Raw genomic sequence first — 19,735 nt, 5'->3', positions numbered from 1 at the left:
TAAATAAAATAAAGGTATTATATCCATCTACAACTATAAAAAATAAATAAATAAATATATATATATATATATATATATATATATATATATATATATATCCCTTGATGCTCTGCCACTGACACTTATTTTTTTAACAGACATGTTTCTTTTAGTCTCTCTCCCTCCCTAATCCCTCCCTCTCTCTAATCTCAAAAGAAATAGGATTACCTTTCTTCCCCATCCTAGACAGAGTTATCTGTCCCTGAGCACATACTCACCATAGGAAGGTGGGTATGGCACCTACCACAGGAAGGTGGGGAACAGCACCAGATTTCAGAAATGACTATCTCATCTCCCAACAGGTGAATTACAATTCCAGACAGAGAACATGTGGAATGTAACCTTTGAATCACCTCTTTAACACCTTCCTACCCCCCACCACTTCCCACTCCCATTTTCCCCATGGGCAGAATCACATCCTCTGGGACAGGAGTCCCCTGTGTTTCTCCTGGGCTAGCAAAGCAATAAAACTTCTTTTTCCTTCTTCTATTAAAAAAAAAAAAAAAAAAGGTTAATACTGCTTCCAAATTTCTTAACATAATTGGATTTTTCCATATTGTTTACTAAATTTTAATTTTTTCATTAGTTTTTTTTAGTTTGGTAAACAATGCTTTAAGGAACTTGTTATTCTCTTTTGTAGTCTGATTTAGTAGAATGTAACACAATTCCCTTTGTTTAGTGTAAAGCAGAATAACAAATGACTGCAAAATGTTGCAGTTTTTAAATTAGCTACTGCTGTGTGTAGACAATAAAGACTTTGTCAAACTCTGATTGCACTGAAGTCCAGATTTTAGGTGGCCACAAATTCAATGAGTAATTTATTTAACAGACAAGCTTCTAGAAACTACAGACATTCATTCCCACTTGTATGCTAACAAACAAAGCTAAAAGCAGCTGAAATGTTAGACTCTACAAATTGTACGGCCTTTGGTCTCTGAAGTAGCATGTTTACATTCTTTCAACTTTAAGCAAGTGGTTCTTCTTATCAGACACTTAATCTCATTATAACTAACTTATTTTGATAAAGATATAGATAAAGAAGTTAGAAAGATATTTCTTGGAATGAGAGCCTCTGGTCTGAGATAAGATAGCTTTTTCATAATTAAATTCTAATCTACAGTGTAGGGCTGAGGGGAGTAGGAGCACAGGCATGAGTTCCTGGGTTCAATTTCCCAGCATCTGTTCCCCTGCAATAAAATCTTGGTATTTTTTTTTTTTTTTAATATTTACTTTTTAGTTGTAGTTGGACACAATACCTTTATTTTATTTATTTTTATGTGGTGCTGAGGATCAAACCTAGGGCCTCACACTTGCCAAGTGAGTACCACTGAGCCACAACTCCAGCCCCCTCTTGGTATATATTTAACTTCTTTCTTCCAGGTTTTGGGAGTTGAACAAAGGGGTGCTTTACCCCTGAGCTACATCTCCGCCCTTTTTATGTTTTATTTTGAAACAGGGTCTTGCTGAGTTGCCAAAGCTCCCTTAGCCTTCTGAATAGCTGGCATTACAAGAGTGTGCCAATACACCTGGTTTATAGTTGGCTTCTTTGGCTCAGCTTAACTGGGAAAAAAATAACATGGCGAAATTTTGAGTTTAGTTTACACATTTTTTGTTTTTGTTTTTGGTGCTGGGGATGGAACCCATGGTCTATACCACTAACCTACAAATCTAGCCCTGAGGCAGTTTTCTTACTTGGTTAGTGCTATGATTTAAAAATGATGTGTTCCCCAACATTCTTGTGTTAATATAGATGAAATTGTTGCTGAAAGCTCTGTCCTTTTCCTGACACTAATCCAATAACAAGAACAGTTTTGAGAAAAAGGAAAAAGAAGGTGTATTGCTTTGCTAGCAGAGGAGAAACTCAGGAGATTCCTGCCCCAAAGGCTGTGATTCTTCCTATCTACAGGAACAGGGGTATTTTAAAGAGGTGATTCAAAGGCTACATTCCTCATGTTCTCTGTCTGGAGTTGTAATTCACTTGTTAATTTGGGAGACAGTCATTTCTGAGATCTTCTGGTAACATCCCCAAAGTCTAGATTACTTTGTTCCTATGATGGGTACACAACTCTGCCTAAAATGAGGAAGAAAGGTAATCATGTTTCCCCTGAGATTAGGGAGGAATAGGGAGAGAGGAAGAGAAAGAAACATGTCCATTTTAAAAATAGTCGCAGGCCAGGCACATTGGTGCATGCTTGTAATCCCAGTGGCTCTGGAGGCTGAGGTAGGAGGATCATGAGTTCAAAGCTAGCCTCAGTAAAATCAAGGTGCTAAGCAACTCAGTGAGACCCTATCTATAAATAAGTAAAAATACAAAATACTTTTTATTTTAAAAACATGGTATATACATGGTACATTTATAATGATAACAACTTTTCAACAGTTGGCACTCTCGTGAAAATAAAATGTACGATTACATAAAATATTGAACATTACTATCTGCATAAAAATCATACACCCCAAAGAGAAACATATTTTTTAAAAATGTGTATAAATTTTATCAACTTATTAAGAACCATTGAATTGTACCCGTTATTTATTTCTAAGCTTACACAACAACTTTATTTTTGCTGAGTATTTATTTATTTTTAAGATAACCTCTTTATTTTTAAGTTCAACCTCTCAAGTAGCTTGAACTACAGGTATACACCACCACACCAGGTTGAACTGTACATTTTAAATGAGTCAAATGTATGGTTAGAGAGTCACATCTCCCTAAAACTGCTTTTATATCACATTAAAAATAAATTACAGTGGCTGGGGTTGTGGCTCAGCGGTAGAGCGCTTGCCTCGCACATGAGAGGCCCTCAGCACCATTAAATAAATAATAAATAAAATATTATTTGTTTATCTATATATCTAATATTTTATTTATTTATAAATAAAAAGAGATATTGTGTTCAATTACAACTAAAAAATAAATATTTAAAAAAATAAAAAATAAATTATATGCACAGCTGTGCATAAAGAATGCACAGATCGCTTAAATCGATCTCTGGGGACAAGCAGCCACCTCCAGCTATGTTATTGAGGCACACCACCTAACCTCACTGCACCTCATTTTCTCATCCTAAAATTGGGGTGATGAGGCCTCCCTCCAGGGTGGTTTTAAAACAGAGCAGCTGTTTTGAAAAGTTGTCTGTGGCAGTTACTTTTGCCTTGCCTGCCCTGCCCCCTCTTATTCTTGTAGGTTCCCTTCTTTTTGCTCAGCATTCTAAATTCTAAAGAGAAGCCCCACCTAAATAGTTAAGGTGTAATCGGCTAAATAATATTTCACTAGATTTACAGAGCAGAGAATATCTGATAACCTTTGTAGCACCCCTTCTTGTGGGAAGCCATCCTGACACGTGACTGGGCGACTCCCGTTAAGGGTCTGAGGCTTCTGGCTGTGTCGGAATTTTCCCGGCCCTTTCCTGATGAGAGAACCCGTCCGTGTGGGGGTGTGACTGACCACTGACCCCGGGGGCCCAATCACTGACCCTGACCTTGGAGTGCAGTCCCCCCTCAACCTTCATTGGATGGAATTATCCCCTAAATTTCTTGTTCCCCAATAAAAGGCTACTCCCTGGCGTGTTCACTCTCTCTCTCTCCTGCTAGTCCTGAGTAATCCTTGCTGCCCTGCTGGGCGGTTAGAGGTTGGAGCCATAGAGGGGAGCCGTCTCGGACCTGGCAATAAAAATAAGGTAACTGAGTCTGTGTGTTTTATTTCGATCTCTTCTAACTAACTTTATGCCTAGAACCTCATTAATGAAACCATTGCGCAGGCCGCATGGTAGACCTTCTCAGATTTTAATTCTGTCTAAAAAGGACTATAGGAACAAGCCACAGGAAGTTGAGGTCCATTTCACAATCCCACTGATAAAAAGAAAGAATACCTACATCCTGGATGAGAAAGACCCTGCAGCACATGGTATTCCTGCCAGACTCTTCCTTTCCCTCCCTATCAAAGCCCTTTGTGCCCCTAAGTCCCTAAGACTGAGCTTTGAGGAGAGAAACTCTCCATTCTATCAAGATTACCAGCCCTGTGTGTTGCCCAAAGCTTGGTCCTTGGGGCTGGGGATGTGGCTCAAGCGGTAGCACGCTCGTTTGGCATGCGTGTGGCCCGGGTTCGATCCTCAGCACCACATACCAACAAAGATGTTGTGTCTGTCAATAACTAACTAAATAAATAAATATGTTTAAAAAAAAAAAAAAAAAAAAAAGCTTGGTCCTTGTCCCTGATGCTAATCCAATAATGAGGATACAGTTTTGAAGAAAGAAAAAAAAAAGAGTTTATTGCTTTGTTAGCAAAGGAGAAACACAGGGGACTCTTGTCTCAAAGGATGTGTGTGATTCTGCCCATCAGCAAGAACAGGTGGCTTTTAAGAGGTGATTCAAAGGATACATTCCTCATGTTCTCTGTTTAGAGTTGTAATTCACTTGTTAAGTCGGGAGATAGTCTTTTTTTGGGGGGGGGTGGGGGGATGCTAGGACATTGTGCATACAAGGCAAGCACTCTACCAACAGAGCTGAGAGATAGTCATTTCTGAGATCTTCTGATGCCATTCCCAAAATCTGGATTACTTGGTTCCTATGGTGGGTGAGTACTCAAGGACAGATAACTGTTTAGGATAGGGAAAAAAGGGTAATCCTATTTCCCATGAGATTAGGGAAGGGGAGAGATTAAGGAGGACCAGAGAGAGGAAGAGAAAGAAATATATCCATTTTAAAAATCAGTTGCATGTGGCAGAGCAGGAAGGGCTATACTCAAAACATAAAGTGGACCACTGTTACATGTCTTATCCCAATAATTTGTGAGGCTGAGGCAAGAGAATTACAATTTTGAGGCCAGCATTGGAAATTTAGCAAGAGCCTGTCTCAAGATTAAAAAAAAATAATAATAAAGACAGCTGGAGATGTAGCACAGTGGTAAAGCACCCCTGAGTTCAAGCCCCAAAATGGAAAAAAAAAAAAAAAAGATTGCTAGCTCTCAAGCCTGATTTCTTCCTACTAAACTTCCTCTCACAAATATTGGCCTTTGATTCAGGCAGCTCAGATCTTAATTCTAGGAACAGTTGTGAGGATTATATGAGTTAACACAAAGAAAGTGTTGGAAAAAGTCAACCAGATAGCAAGCACTCAGTAAACATAAGGATCATGCACTAGGCTAAGAAGACACAGAAAGTATTTGACACTTGACAGGTGGTCAATAAAACCCTTTCAAGAATAAAATATATGAAGTTAGGTTCTATGGGTGAAAGAGTAAGGAAATATAGACCGAGGAGGAAAAAGAGTGTGAAATAAACTAATGCTAAACAAAGAGTTTATGCAAATCTCAAATGGACTATGATTTAAGTCAAATAGTATGGTATTCAGATTCCACTGGCTCTAGTAAGAGTCACATAACTTTTTTTTTAATCTTTTTTTTTTTTTTGTAGTTGTAGATGGACAGAATGCCTTTATTTTATTTGTTTATTTTTATGTGGTACTGAGGATAGAACCCAGTACCTCATGCATGCTAGGCAATTGCTCTGCCACTGAGCTACAGCCCCAGCCCCATCACATAATTTTTTTACTTTAACTTATTTATATTAAAATATGCCAGAAATTATATTTTTGCAATTATTTAAGTTTATGCTAAAAACTTTAAATAAATTAAAGCTATGCAAAAAGTATTATAGTTCTTCAAAAACCTTCAAAGATTACTTCAGTACATGGATAAGGAGAACAGGGAATGCTCCAGAAGGAGTAGCAATGTTCAAAGACTTAAAAGGTCTTGAATTGACAAAAGACTCTGGAGTTGCTTGAGCTTATCAAGCATGGGGGAGAACTGAGGCAGAGTTCAGAGAGGGTGGTTCTAGCAGAGCCTTGAAAGCCAAAGCTTGTACTTTGTGTGACTAGCAGAGGAGGAAAACACATGAGTCATAGAGATATTTAGGAAGCAGAAAGGACAAGCATTGTTTTATGATTGGATATAAAGACTTAGGGGGCAGGTAAAATCTAGGATGATGCTCAGGGTTTTTGTTTTTACCACTTGGATGGAGGATAGAGAGTAGGTGGAGTAGTCTAAAGAGGAAACCAAGCGTTTATTTTGGGAAATTTTGAGATTTAGAAGCCAGTGAAACATTCATGTGGTGACAGGAGACAGAAGTAGGCATGGTGGTCTAGAGCTGAGAAGAGAAAGAGAGAAGACTGGTCAAGGAGGATGGTCAATTCTCAGATGCTGCTTGGTACTGGGGATTGAACCCAGGGGCGCTCAACCACAGAGCCACACCCCCAGCCCTTCTTATTTATTATTTGAGACAGTATTGATAAAATGCTTAGGGCCTCACTAAATTGCTGAGGCTGGTTTTGAATTTAAAATCCTTCTGCCTCACCCTCTGGAGTCACTGGGATTACAGGCATGTGGTGCCACCACCCCTGGCTTAAGAGGAATTTTTAAAGACCTAATTATCCATCCATAAGTGTATCCATTCATTCACATATTGCTCAGTAATTTATTCATCATTTTGTTCAATATTTATTTCATACATATATCCACTTCCTGCCACGAGTCATGAGAGCAATGCCATGAATAATAAGCAGTCAATGGAAATGGGAGAAAAGGGAGACGAGTGATCAAAATAAACACACCAATGCATGGAGTGGGCCCCTCCATGGGGGCAATAGAGGCACATGAGCAGGAAAAGTATGCCTAAACAGGGCAGCTACTGAGTTGCTCACATTGGGAAAGGCTCGGTGCCCACGGTGAGGGGATAAGGTCTAGGATGGAAAGAAAGGACTGAATAAGGGAGATATGGAGTTGCTTGTAGAACTGGATTGAATGTGGCAGGGAAAGGGAGTTGTGTTGCATAACCTCCTAACAGTGTTGGTCCACTGACAGGCTGATCATGCTGAGTGATATGACTTTTGAGCTCATAGCCCATTGTCTATTCCTTTTGATAAGAGTCATAGCCTGAGAAGGAGAACCTTTTCAGGTGCTCTCTTCTTACCCAGGTCTTCATTCTTACTCTCCTAAACAGCTCCCCAAAGGACGTTTTCAAATGCAAATCTACTAGTATCTCCCCTTTGCTGGAAACTCTTCCAGGATCTAAGGCCCGTTGCTGGGCATCTGGCCTCACTCACAGGATCTGCCAAGGGCGCACTCCCCCCTGCCTGCCTCACCCACTATGCTGTCCCTTCATGTCGACTGCCCCTCACATCCTCTAAGGCTATGATTACTAAAGACCACCACCCTCAAGGTAGACCGCAGACCCTCAAACGGGTGAAAGAACACACAAAAACCCCCACTGTGTTGAGTACGTAGAGGAGCGCCCCACGGGCTGCGCAAGCGTCGTAGGTGGCAGCTTGACAGGCACTTCCGTTGAACCAGAGGAGCCAATTCACCGGGAGAGGGGCGGAATCATTTCCGCTGCAGGAAAGCCCCACCCACATTGCCTGGACCTTCGCCTCAGAGAAGGCTTCACCTGAGGACCCGCCTCAACCGACATTCCTTGTGCTCATTGGCTATTTGTCACCAATGAGCCAGCTCCAATTGGCTGTCTTTTGGCTCCTCGCCTAGGAGCCTCCAAGAGGCTTATGGGGTTGTTTGTGTGGGCCTGATTGTGCGCAGTAAAGGAGGCTAGGCCCTCCCTTGGGTCCCGAGGGGCGTGGCTGCCTTCGAGACCCTCACGTTGTTTCCGTATCTCCTTCTCCAGTGAGTTCAAAGCCCGCCTGGCAAAGGGCAGCTTCCGGCAAGTGTCCAACCCAGAACCGGAACAGCGAACCCGCGTCCCAAGGGACGGCCCCCTTGGTAGGGCTCTGCGCACCTCCCGCCCTCAAACAGTTAGGCAGGCGAGAAGTCAGCTGCATCTTTCCTGAGGTTCCTCAGAGAGAGTGAACCCCAGATCTGCTTACCTGGGCAGTCATAGGGAACCTGAGGAAGAGGGCACTGAGAAGGGGTCAGACCTCATCCAAGACAACTGGGAGAGACCCCAGAGGAGAGACTCCTCTGCCCTTCCTCGGGTTCTCTCAGGAAGCGTTTATTTTTTTTCCTCTACTAGATCCCTCAAAATAGACAATCTCAATCTTCTGATGAGCAATCATGCACAAGCAGCAAGAGGCAGGGGCCATTAATACTCTCAATACATATTTATGGAATGAATGCCTTTCAGGTCAGGATGTAAATAAAGTTCCCTAACCTCAGATTCAGAGGCACCACTAACACATATTTTAGAGTCCTGTTAGTTATTTGCTGCATGCATTTCAACAACCAACTTATTTTTATCCCTTCACCCATGAAATAGGAACAGTGAATGACCAAATCAACTTTGATCCCCTCCCCTCTTTTTTTTTTTTTGGTGTTACTGAGGACTCCAAAATCTAACACATGCTAGACAAGTGCTTTTTCCACTGAGCTGCATTCCCAACGACCAAATACTTAGAGTATTTGTGACAATTATTTCTGATTATACTGCCTGTGCTTAGCAGACAGTTGCATGGTGAGGGCTTAGTTTGCAGGAGCTGTTATTGTAGTTGATCTTGATACACAAATGATAAGATCTGCAGCCTGAAAGAAAGGGAACCACCATGAGAGACCCCTCCAGAAGGAAACTGTTCTAGAGAAAAGAAAGATCTTGGGCTAGGTTACACTACACCCTGGTAGGAGAGTGAGGACTCAGCCCACAAATTTCCATTTCCCCTGCTAATTTCTATCCTATCAGTCTACAGAGAATAAGCAGAAAGAAAGAAGGCATTTGTAAGTCCCAAGTGCCACCTTCACTTTGGAAGGTCTCCTGGAAGGGACCTCAGATCCACATCTCCAGAAGACCCTAGCATTTCCCCATTACTCATAACTTCTGCCCTTTTCAGGGATGCATCATTCCATCCCTATTGCCATGAGGTATTATCATCACCTTTTTAAATATTTTTTTGTTTTTTAATTGGAGATGGACACAATACATTTTATTTATTTATTTTTATGTGATGGTTAGGCTTGAACCCAGTGCCTCACATGTACAAGGCAAGCACTCCACTACTGAGCTATAATCCCAACCCTTATCATCACCTTTTACAGGTGGAAAGAAAACTTGTCCCCATCCAAGGTAGGGGTCCAGGAATTAGGAACCCAGGTCCTGTGTGTAACTTCTGCAAGCACAATGATAAGTCACCACCATCTATAAAGTGGCCTGGGCACTGGGCACTGTTTCTGTCCCTTCTGAGAGGCCCCTAAGGCTGGCCACACATTCAAGGGCCCACAGCCACACCTTTTATGCTGAAATGGTACAAAGCCAGTTCCTATGTTAATAAACTTATCTTTTTAGATATTAAACCCATTACTTGTAAATGGTCACAAAAGTGGGTGCAGGAAGCTTTCAAAGCTATGTATATTAAGAAATGTTTACTAGGGCTGGGGATGTAGCTCAATGTTAGAGTTTGTGCTTAGCATGCTCAAGGTCCTATGTTCAATCCACAGCAACACCAAAAAGAGAGAGACAGTGGAAAGAAGATCAACAAAGTTTTCAATTAACTGTCCTTTTATCCACTAGGAGAGTTTAGAATAAATGATAGCCCTCTCTTGGTGATTCCTGAGGATTTGGACTGGCAGTGAAGTCTGTTTTCAGAAGTTACTTTCCCTGCTTCCTGAATATGCATTCCTTATCAGAGCCCCTGGAGCCTTGTATTGGGGTCTGATTTCTTATCTACTACTAGGGGAAGCTGAGTGGAAGGCAATGAAACCTACAGGGAAATCAAGGGCAGCTGGTGATAGCTAGCCAGTGCACCTGAGCTGGGTGGGCACAGATCAAAGCCTGAAGGTATCAAAAAATATCAAAGAGAGAAAACTGCTTCAACTCTTCTCCCTCCAGAGCCAGCATTGTCAAGGATACAAAGAACGTGGAAGGTGGAGGAGTATGGAATCTAAACAACACTACTTACAGGCTGGGGTTGTGGCTCAGGGGAAGAGTATGTGCCTTGCAAGTGTGAGACCCTGGGTTTGATCCTCAGCACCACATAAAAAAAAGTAAATAAATAAAAATAAAGTTATTGTGTCTATCTATAACTAACAATATTAAAAAAAAAAAAAAAGAACATACACCTGTATCCCTCCCATCAGTCACTGTCATCACTAGTCTAATACTTACCAAAATGCACTTTTCCCTCCCTAAATGCACTTTTCCTGTCTCCAAACTCTATTTTTAGCTCTGTGAAGAATATAGATGCAGGCTGGAGTTGTGGCTCAACAGTAGAGCACGGGCAAGGCCCTGGGTTCAATCCTCAGCACCACATAAAAATAAATTAATTAATTAAACATATTTTAAAAAAAGAATATAGATGCATCCTCAAAAGCATCCATTTTCCTGGGGTAAGGAAACAAGACAGGAATTATTTAAGATTGACCAGAGGACATGGCTACTATTTTGCCTGGCATATAGTGAGATTTCTCCTACTTTCCAAGATATGCCAAAAGTCATAGGCATCAGAAAGCTGAGATTGTCTATTTTGATGTCTCTGCATGTGCATGTGAGTTTCTCTCTCTCTCTCTCTCTCTCTCTCTCTCTCTCTCACACACACACACACACACACACATTCATACACAGAGGCTGTGTATGAATACACATACTAATTAGTTTTTTGGTTTGTTTGTTTATGCAGTACTGGATATTGAATCCAGGGGTGAAATCTACCACGAGCTACATTCCAGCCCTTTTGTTTTTTGAGACAGGATCTTCCTAAATTGCTCCTGGTTGACCTCGAAGTTGATTCTCCTGTCTTAGCCTCCAAAGTAGCTGGATATGCCACCACACCCAGCAATGGGAGAGACTTGAAAAGACACAAGAGACTCAGGCAGAAAAAGCAGAAGTTAAGAGAGACACGTGCTGCTGTGTGCAACCCTAATACCACCATGGAGACCACCATGACAAGATAGCCCTTTTCAGCAATCAAGTCCTACACCAGGCTTTCACTTCTTGTTTTTTTTTTTGTTTTGTTTTGTTTTTGTTTTTGTTTTTAAACAGTGCTAGGTGTTGAACCCAGGGCCTCCTGCATGCCAAGCAACAGCTCTACCACTGAGTTATATCTCTAGCCCCCCCTTACTATTCTCCCTTAATAAATTTAAACACAGAGACCCAGCAGGGCATGGTGGTGCATGCCTGTAATTCCAGTAACTCAAGAAGCTGAGGCAGGAGGATCATAAGCTCAAAATCAGCCTCAGCAACTTAGTGAGACTTTGTCTCAAAAGAAGAAATAAGAAGGGCTAGGGATGTGGCTCAGTGGTTAAGTACCCCTGGGTTCAATCCCTCATATGAAAAAAATAAAATAAACACAGAGACCCAGAGAGGTTGAACCCCCCTCCAGTGTCACACATCTTGGAAGACGGGTCTCAGGTTCAAACTCTTACTACTTCAAAGCTATCAAACTCTACTTCCCACACTTGGGGAGAATGTCAGGGAACACCCAGAGATGTGAAAAAAGAAAGAGCAGGAGACAGACACCTAGAATGTCAGTGCCAAGAAGGCTCAGATCCACTCTTCAGGAGACTGGTGCCCAGAAAGGCCAAAAGCACAGCAAGGCAGCTGCCATAGGTGATAACAGGTGAAAGTGTCACTGTCATAACTGCTGAGGTACGGTCCTGACATCACCCTAGACTCCTTAATTTTCTTACCCATAAAGTGGGAATAATTAGAATATGTACCTCATAGGACACTTGTGAGCCATGAGATACACATGAAATATTATGTGAAATAAGCTCAAGGAAAGAGCTGGGCTGAGTAAGTACCAAACTCTCAGAGACTGTTTGGACACCTCTATACTATGCCCAGAGTGGAGGAGCACACAGGGGCACAGGTCATGAAGGCAACAGCAGCCACAGCAGGCCTGGCCCACAGAGTTTGCCCTTAACTAGTGTGTGTACTTCTGTTTCTGAACACATGTGGTAGGCACAGAAGGGCCAGTTGAGAGTGCCCCCTCTACCTGTGCCTCAGCTGTTGGACTTCTTGCCCAGGAAGCCCTGCCACCTGCAGCTTCTGAGTCCCTGCAGATTGCAGCATTTATGGACATTTCATAATTTTTTCCACAAGTGTGCCAGCATCCTATTCAGACTGATCTATGCTTTTTTCAATTATAAACATGTCTGAGAAATTTTTGGTGGGGGTGGGGTACCGGTACCAGGGATTGAACTCAGGGGCATTCAACTACTGAACCACAGCCCCAGCCCCTTTTTTAATTTTATTTTATTTAGAGATAGGGTCTCACTAAGTTGCTTAGTGCCTTGCTTTTGCTGAGGCTGGTTTTGAACTCACCATCCTCCTGCCTCAACCTCCTAAGACACTGGGCTTACAGGCATGCGTCACCATGTCAGTCTGGGGGATATTTTCAAGTTAGTATGCACAGAATTGCTTCAGTCTTTGCAGAGACTGCATGCTTAGGTAGAAAGTGTGCCTGTTTTTTCCATACCCTTGGTCATGAAATCTTGGGCAGAGGTCATAGACAGTGCCCAGGAGAAATCCCCAATCTGTCCCCATCCTGCTGGGGGCCTCCCAGGGAGACAGAGAACCCCATGTCTCTGAATGAGAGATGCTTTTTACCGAGCCCAAAGGTTTCTCAGCCACTTAGTTCCCAAGGATACCTTACCAAGCCCAATTCTCTATTCCCAACTTCCCCTACCTTCCCTTGCCCTGTGCCCGCCCTGAGCCCTCTCATTGATGGCAACTCTCTCAGTCCCCAGTAAACACAGGGAGAAGTAATGTCAGCCCTCCAGCTTGCTTGATTCTGTGCAGAGTCTGATGAATCTCCTGGAGGAATCATGTAGACGGTGGGTCTGGGGTTCCTCCTACCTGGCATCTCTACTTTCAGAGTGTGCCTGCCCCTCCCAACCCCTCCCCCAACTCTGGGTCAATGGCCTGGTAGAGTGTTCTACTCATAGAGTCTCTGTGTTCTGTCCCAGTTCTGTCCTAGTGGAGTGGAGAGCATCCCCTCTCCAACTTCTACCAACAACTTATCCATGTGGCCTTTCCCAGCAAGTCCAGGCCAGAGACCTCCACTTCCTTTTCAGCCATCCCCTTTACCTTCTAGATAAATTGTCCCTCATTTGGCAAAGAAGAATCAGGTAGGAAGAACAGCAGAACAGAGGCCTGATGAGGTCATCTAAAGGCATGTGTGTGACAGGGTGAGTTTGGCCAGCAACAAATAGAGCCAACTGTCTTCCTCCTGGTACTGCACCCCCCTCCGCCCAACTCCACCCCACCTCTGTGAGGTAGGCAGTTTCTGATTATGACCAGAGTCATATGTTATGAGGGCCTGGTCAGAGGGGAAGCAATTCAAGGAGTATCCGTCAGCCCCAGCCCTCTCCATCCACGAACACCCAGTTCAAGTAAAAGCAATGAGACCACTGAGCAAATGGAGCCTCAAGACCAGTTCTCAACTTCTCAACCACTCTACTGTCCCCAGGACACCCACACACAGAAGCCTTGGAACCCCCCACCCCATGGCAACACCTGTCTGTCCCCTCAATCACACCCCTCTGGACCATCTTTTAGAATTTAGGTGAATTAAGGAAGCTGAATCCTCCAGAGAGGGTCTGAGTCCTAGCCCATCCCTCTCCCTTTCCCCCTCATACCTCAGCTCTGAGCAGGCCTGGGACCCCAGATGGCCGTGCTCTGGGTGTGGCAGGTGAGCTGTCTCCTTAAGATTAGCACATGGGGAGGGGTGGCTGCAGGAATCCAAGGAGTCTGACCAGTTCCCTCCAGCCTGCTGGTGTGTTGCCCTGGGCGGGGCCCCTGGGTTTAAAGAGCCGGAACCCACCTGGGCTGTCCATAGCCCAGCAGGCTCCTCAGAACTCTGTGCACCTGGCTCAGGTGAGCTCTCGGGTGAGCAAGCACTTGCTAGGATTTTGAAGCTGCTAGGTGGAGGGGGGATGACCTGGGACCCATGTTCATAAGGGATGGGGGGTGCGCCAGGAATTTGAGTTATGGTATAGAGCTTAGAGGTTTTGAGGTCGGAGGCTGTAGCAGCCTCCTGGAGCTTGATCGCTGTCTGGATGATGGGTTGGAGGCTGGAGGAAAGAGGAGCCAGCCTTTGGCTGAAGAATATATGAACTGGAGATAAGAGCCTAAAAGTTCAGAAACTTTGGCAGAAAAGGGTGGGGGGAGAGGCCAACGAAGGGCAAAAGAAAGCCAGATTCTCAGACTGGCCTAGCATGTAATGCACTCCCACCTACTGCATTCAGAAGCCATGCCAATAGTACCTCCTCCTAGGGTGAAAGGACCCACGTGTTTGTTTACATATATATGTATTATAACAGGTTTTCAGTGCTAGGCATATTTCTTAGGCTAGACAAATAGTAGTTCATTTCATTCCATCGTTATAACTTACAAGGTTGCTATTATTTACAGGACCCTGAAGCCCAGAGAAGCAACTTGCTGAGTCACAAAACTGGTAAGTGGCTCAGAGAGGACTCAAGCCCAGCCAGCTGGCCTGGGATCTGTGATCTCATTAGGAGGCCAAAGCTGGGCATAGCAGATAATAACAGTGGCTTCAGAACTGAGCCTGTGACACGAGCCTGCCGGTGGCTAACAATATGCAGAAAGCTGGGAAGGGCTTTATCTCAAGGACTCAGCCACCTTAGAGACAAATAAATGGGATTGTGGGTAGCAACTACCTGCCTGAGAAGGATCAGTGTCCCACCCTCAGTGGATCTTTCTAGACGATATCATCTACATCCTGAGAGTGGAATCTAGGGCTGCCTGGAGCAGAGATGGGGGGTTGGCTGAAAGAGGAGGTCCTCACTGCAGCAGTCCCTTTTCCTCAGAGATGAGTGGCTCACTCCTTTTTGCCCTTTTGCCCTAGGTGCTGGGATTCTAGGGCTGTCTGGGAACTCAGCCAGAGAGTTCCAGAGTTTGGCCACCCCAGCTCAGACCCTTGTGAATAGCCAGGGTCTGATAGTCAGCACCCTCCAACCCTGACTTGGAAGAACAGCCACCTGATCTTGGGCATCTTGTTTCCCCTTTCTGAATCGCCCCCCCCCCTTTTTTTTCCCTTCTGGAAAGGGAGATAATGATAATATCTTTCTAATGGGAAGAAAGGTGCTGTAAATATCTTATCTCCTCAAAAGCCTTCTATAGTCCTTACTATGTACAGGCACTGCTCTGAGTGCTTAACTAGAATTAACCAATCCACATAACTCCTCTAGGCAGTCTAGATGAGAAAACAAAATAGCCCAGAATCACCCTATAAGCAGGTGCTTTTGTCCAGGTTTGTATCCTACTCTCACAACGGGGCTCTGCCCTTCGCTTGCCCCCTCTCGCTAATATGGGTTACACGATGAGCCTTGGGCAGATTTTGGATTGTGGACCCCAAACCACCTCTTTCTCCCCGTGTGTCTCACCCTGCAGTACTGCCTTACAAGTTGTGACATGGAAAGAGTGACCTGGGCCTTTCTCTTGGTGCTGGCAGGTAAGTCCTCTCAGCCTCTTGACATAGTTGTCTAGTCATCTTACTCACTGACCAAGGCAGTAAAGATCAGACAGCCTCTCCTAAAAGGAGGGTAGGTGTCCAATAAATGTGTTTACATTTAAACTGTCAACTGAAGGATATTTTAGTATGGTGGAATGTGGACTCTCAAAATTGTTCTAATGGTTCCTGAGTCATTGAACTGTGGAAAATTGACTATCTGTGGCACAAACAGAAAGGCATGCCTTGGCTGGACATGGTGGTACATGCCTGTAATCCTAGCAATTCCAGAGGTTGAGGTAGGAGGATTGCAAGTTGGAGATCAGCCTTAGCAACTTAGTGAGGCCCAAAGCAACTTAGTGAGACCCTGTCTCAAAATAAAACATAAAAAGGGTTGGAGGTGTAGCTCAATGGTAAAATGGCCCTAGGTTCAATCCCCAGAATAAAAAAAAAAAAGAAAGGCATGTCCTGTTTTTTTGAGAAGGCAGAAAAGTCACCTGTTTCTGGCAGAAAGCTTCCCAGGAAAGGTTAAACAGGTACCAACAAGTTATCTCATTCAGAATGCAAGAAAGAAGGCCCGGTGTGGCGGCACACGCCTGTAATCCCAGCAGCTAGGGAGGTTAAGGCAGGAGGATGGCGAGTTGAAAAACAGCCTCAGCAAAAGTGAGGTGCTAAGCAACTCAGGGAGACCCTGTCTCTAAATAAAATAAAAAAATAGGCCTGGGGATGTGGCTTTGTCGTCTAGTGCCTCTGAATTCAATCCCTGGTAACCCCTCAACACACACAAAAGAAAAGAATAAGATAGAATGCAAGAAAGAATAGCAGGAAGGCTGAGAAATAGGAAGCCTGTGGGTGTGTGTGTGTGTGGGGGATGGGTATGGTGAAGGATTCAGGGTGGGAAGCAAAATCCCAGGAGTGTTGGAGCTGGAGAAGGTATAAAAATGCATCTGGTGGTTCCAGAATCACCTCCCCAACTGACCTATTTGGACACCAGTGTCACTTCCTCTCCTTTTCCCATCCAGGCCTGCCTGTCTTGAGAGCCAACATGCTGTTCGGTGAGTGAGGCCCCCAGCTGCATGCCCACTCTGCCCCATGTGTTTCCCCTCTGAGACCCCACATCCTGTCTCCTGGTTCTGGCCTTTATTCTTTCTTTATTTTCTTTTTCCTGCAGATAAAGATAGTCCCTTCTACTATGGTAAGAGCTGATATCCCCCACCCTTTTTCTATCCTGGGCCTCTTTGCCAGACAAGTTGGCAAAGGGTGGTGTGGAGACCAGTGTAGGCAAAGCGGGGCGGTAGATTCAACCTGTTTTTTGTGAGAGTTGCTCAGGGCCTCACTAAGTTGCTGAGGCTGACCTTGAACTTAGTGATTCTCCCACCTCAGCCTCCAGAGTGGCTGGGATTACAGGCATGTGCCACCAAGCCTGGCTTCCTCATAGTGTTTGACCTCATCAAATACTACATGATGTACTATCTACTGGTTTCATATCTTTTCATTGCCTGGAATGTAAGTGCCGGGTGGGCAGGCATTTATTTATAGTACTCCACCCAAGCAAGTGCTTATAAACACCTTTTTTCTTTCTTTTTGGCTGGGGAATGAACCCAGAACCTCCCACATGTGCTCTACAACTGAACCACACCCCCATCCCCATAAATATCTTCTGAATGAATGTGAGTCCACAGGTTGATGTGAGCTCATTCTTTGTCCTCTCCTAACTATCTCCACCTCAGACTGGGAAAGCCTGCAGCTGGGTGGGCTGATCTTCGCAGGTCTCTTCTGTGTCGCTGGATGTGCCATGGCCCTGAGTGAGTGGTGGGGCTGTCAGAGTGGGAGAGTTGGGGGGAACTGACTCCAGCTGGCTCTCACACTGGCTCTTCCTCTCCTAGGTGGCAAATGCAAATGCAAGTGCAATCAGACCCCCAGGTGAGACAGGGACACTACTGTGTGCACTTCCTGCTGAGCAGACTTATTTCTTTTCTTTTCTTTACTTTTCTTTCTTTCTTTCTTTTTCTTTTTCTTTTTTTATGAGCAGACTTATTAGGTGGTAAAGTAGTAAGGCCTGGGAAGCAGCCTGGAGGTTACTCACTGAGATTACAGTGGGATTTGTTATTGACAAATAATTTACCCAAGGGGCCCCAAATCAGAGAAAGCTCTGCTCATTGTAGAAGGGGCCATGCAGCAAGCAAGGTGTGCCCCCAGAGGGAGGGAAACCAGGAGTCCTGGGGGAGGAAGATAGAAGATCCTCAAAGCTAACCTGATGCTAATCTGGTTACATCCTTTCTCTAGTCCCTTACCTGAAAAAACCACTCCACTCATCACTCCAGGTGAGCTGGGCTTCTGAGGAGTTGGGAGAGGGAAGGGGTGACTGCATAGGGATGCATCTCTGAGGCCGGTCCCAACTCTTTGCAGGCTCTGCCAATACCTGCTGAGCGCAGGACCAGCTTGGAGGGACTCCTCATGATCTCAGCCTTTGCCAGTGGCTGCTCCTGTCTCCCCACTGGAGGCCTTACCCTCTGGAATGGTCTCTCTTCCAGGATGGGCTGTTAGGTGCCCTTCTGATCAGGGGGCTGTCCAAAATTTATTTATAAATTAAATTGGTTTTCACCCTCAAGCGATCTTGTGATCCTCTCTAGGTCTGGGAGGAAATGGCAGGGGGCATCCTGCAGATTGCTCCTTTTAGCCTCCTATGTGTCTGGAGGCCCACTCATAGAAAGATTTTGAGACCCTTCCCATTGTTGAACCCCTTCCCCAATATATACCATATCTCCCATTCTAGCCAGCCCCATAGGGATCCATGCACCACATGAAAAACCACAATGTTTTTATCAAAAAACTTTATACTTTTCACCCCTTGCCTAGAAACACTAGAAGTCCTGTGACCTAGAATGACCCTCAGTGGTTTACCCTTATTCAATGAGCACTCTCTAGCTGGCACAGCCCAGGAAATGCAGCAATTCCTTCATTGACCTGTCCACCCCAGGAAAACCCTGTATCCCCCTAGACCAACACATGATATACCCATCCCCAATTTCCTGAGAGACCTCACAAAGAACTCCATGCCAAAAAGCCATGCATGATGCACTTTAGAAACAAAAGTCATCTATGCAAATCTGAGTTCCTTGGTATATCCAAAGCCTGCTCCCTGAAGGCCTCATTTTGTCTTCCTCCACCAGGAGGTGTGTGGAAGTGCCTGCCAGTCATGCATTCTCGACATGCCATTTGACATGCTGTAGTGGCCCAGGCAGGTCCAGGTCCAGTGGACAAAAGGCCTGAGGACCTGGGCAAGCTCTCCCCGTTGCCCTGCTGGCCCCATAAAGCCTGCAGGATCCCAGCATTTGCAGCGGGAGCGGGGATAAGCTCTGTGGTAGACCAGTTTTCCAGCCAAGAGGTGACACAGGAGCTGAGTCCTCAGAGGTGAAAGGTTAGAGGAGCCACACAAACCACCTTCATAGAGTTTGTGCATGCAAACTACTGGAGGGCATGATGACCTCGCTGATTCTCAGGAGTAGAAAAAAGGCAGTGTGACTGGAATGCAGGTGATAAAATCAAAAGGGAGGCAGGTGCGGTGCAGCGCTGCAGGGAGCACCTTTCTCAGGCACACAGAGGGCCGCTAGCTATGCAGCAGAGCCCTGTGGGAGGGCTGGAGCAGGAGGATTGATGGGCCCTCATGGGGAGGCCATCCCAGTAGAGCCCACTCAAGGTGGCTTCCAAGCCCACCCTTCAATCTTAGAGGGAGTGGTGCAAGAGTTCCTCTCATCTTTAGACTCAGGAGAATGTTGGTGTGATGGATGGCTTCTGAGAAAGGAGGAGGGAAAAAAAAGCTCTGCCTGATCCAAGTCTGGGTTAACAGGAGGGAACCAGCCTGTCAAGGTGAAAGGAAACAGCATGGCACTCTGACTCAGAGAAACCTGGATCACCACAATCAACAAACCTTGAGAAGCTCTACTGTATGAAATCCTGTTAAAATGAAACCCCACCCTTGCTTGGTGCACTTGTCACTGACATGAGATGCAGCCTCCATTTCCAACCAGAGCATCTAGCATGGGGGGACAGGTTGCTGGATATGGTATTCCACATGCATCTTCAGGTTGTTCCTGCTGGGCTTCATGGTAGTGGAGACCTGTTACATCCAATCCTGCTTTGGCTTCGTGCTTTATTTTTATAAATGTCACTCGAAATTTAAATCCCACAATTGTTCCATTTCTTTAAGAAACTACTCTAGGCTAGAAGTCACACAGTGCCCTGTGTGTAGCCCCCTTATCACCATTAGTCAATAAACCTGACCAGTGACCAA

At 44.8% G+C, this 19,735-nt stretch overlaps 1 protein-coding gene and 1 long non-coding RNA gene across 7 annotated transcripts in view; one reads left to right on the top strand and one right to left on the bottom strand.

The window, feature by feature from the left end:
- LOC114102432 (uncharacterized) overlaps positions 1-13,725 on the bottom strand; it is a 56,515-nt gene extending 42,790 nt beyond the window's left edge. The window contains exon 1 of the long non-coding RNA XR_011707337.1: positions 13,610-13,725. This is a non-coding gene — a long non-coding RNA (uncharacterized lncRNA). The remainder of the gene's footprint in view (positions 1-13,609) is intronic.
- Fxyd4 (FXYD domain containing ion transport regulator 4) lies at positions 13,669-19,735 on the top strand. 6 transcript variants are annotated; one of them, XM_071611293.1, is made up of 8 exons: positions 13,669-13,859; positions 14,385-14,427; positions 16,464-16,496; positions 16,613-16,636; positions 17,172-17,246; positions 17,328-17,364; positions 17,728-17,765; positions 19,292-19,735. In XM_071611293.1, the coding sequence occupies exons 1-8, from the start codon at positions 13,689-13,691 to the stop codon at positions 19,336-19,338; spliced, it is 468 nt and encodes a 155-aa protein (XP_071467394.1). In that variant the 5' UTR covers positions 13,669-13,688; the 3' UTR covers positions 19,339-19,735. The 6 variants fall into 6 exon arrangements, with proteins under 6 accessions (XP_071467394.1, XP_071467393.1, XP_071467395.1 ...); XM_071611292.1 differs by lacking the exon at positions 19,292-19,735 and adding an exon at positions 19,205-19,291; XM_071611294.1 differs by lacking the exon at positions 19,292-19,735 and adding an exon at positions 17,851-18,052.

This window comes from Marmota flaviventris, chromosome 4, assembly GCF_047511675.1.
Source record: "Marmota flaviventris isolate mMarFla1 chromosome 4, mMarFla1.hap1, whole genome shotgun sequence".
Classification (NCBI taxonomy): domain Eukaryota; kingdom Metazoa; phylum Chordata; class Mammalia; order Rodentia; family Sciuridae; genus Marmota; species Marmota flaviventris.
The sequence above is the reverse complement of the archived record's forward strand: the minus strand, read 5'-3'. Positions and strand labels throughout refer to the sequence as shown.

Excerpts from the sequence above, each read along its gene's own strand:
- Fxyd4 (XM_071611292.1), top strand. The coding sequence starts at position 13,689 with ATGGGGAGGGGTGGCTGCAGGAATCCAAGGAGTCTGACCAGTTCCCTC. Across the intron at positions 16,497-16,612 it reads GAGAGCCAACATGCTGTTCG|ATAAAGATAGTCCCTTCTAC; the intron begins GTGAGTGAGGCC and ends TTTTTCCTGCAG. Across the intron at positions 17,766-19,204 it reads CACTCCACTCATCACTCCAG|ACTCAGGAGAATGTTGGTGT; the intron begins GTGAGCTGGGCT and ends TCTCATCTTTAG.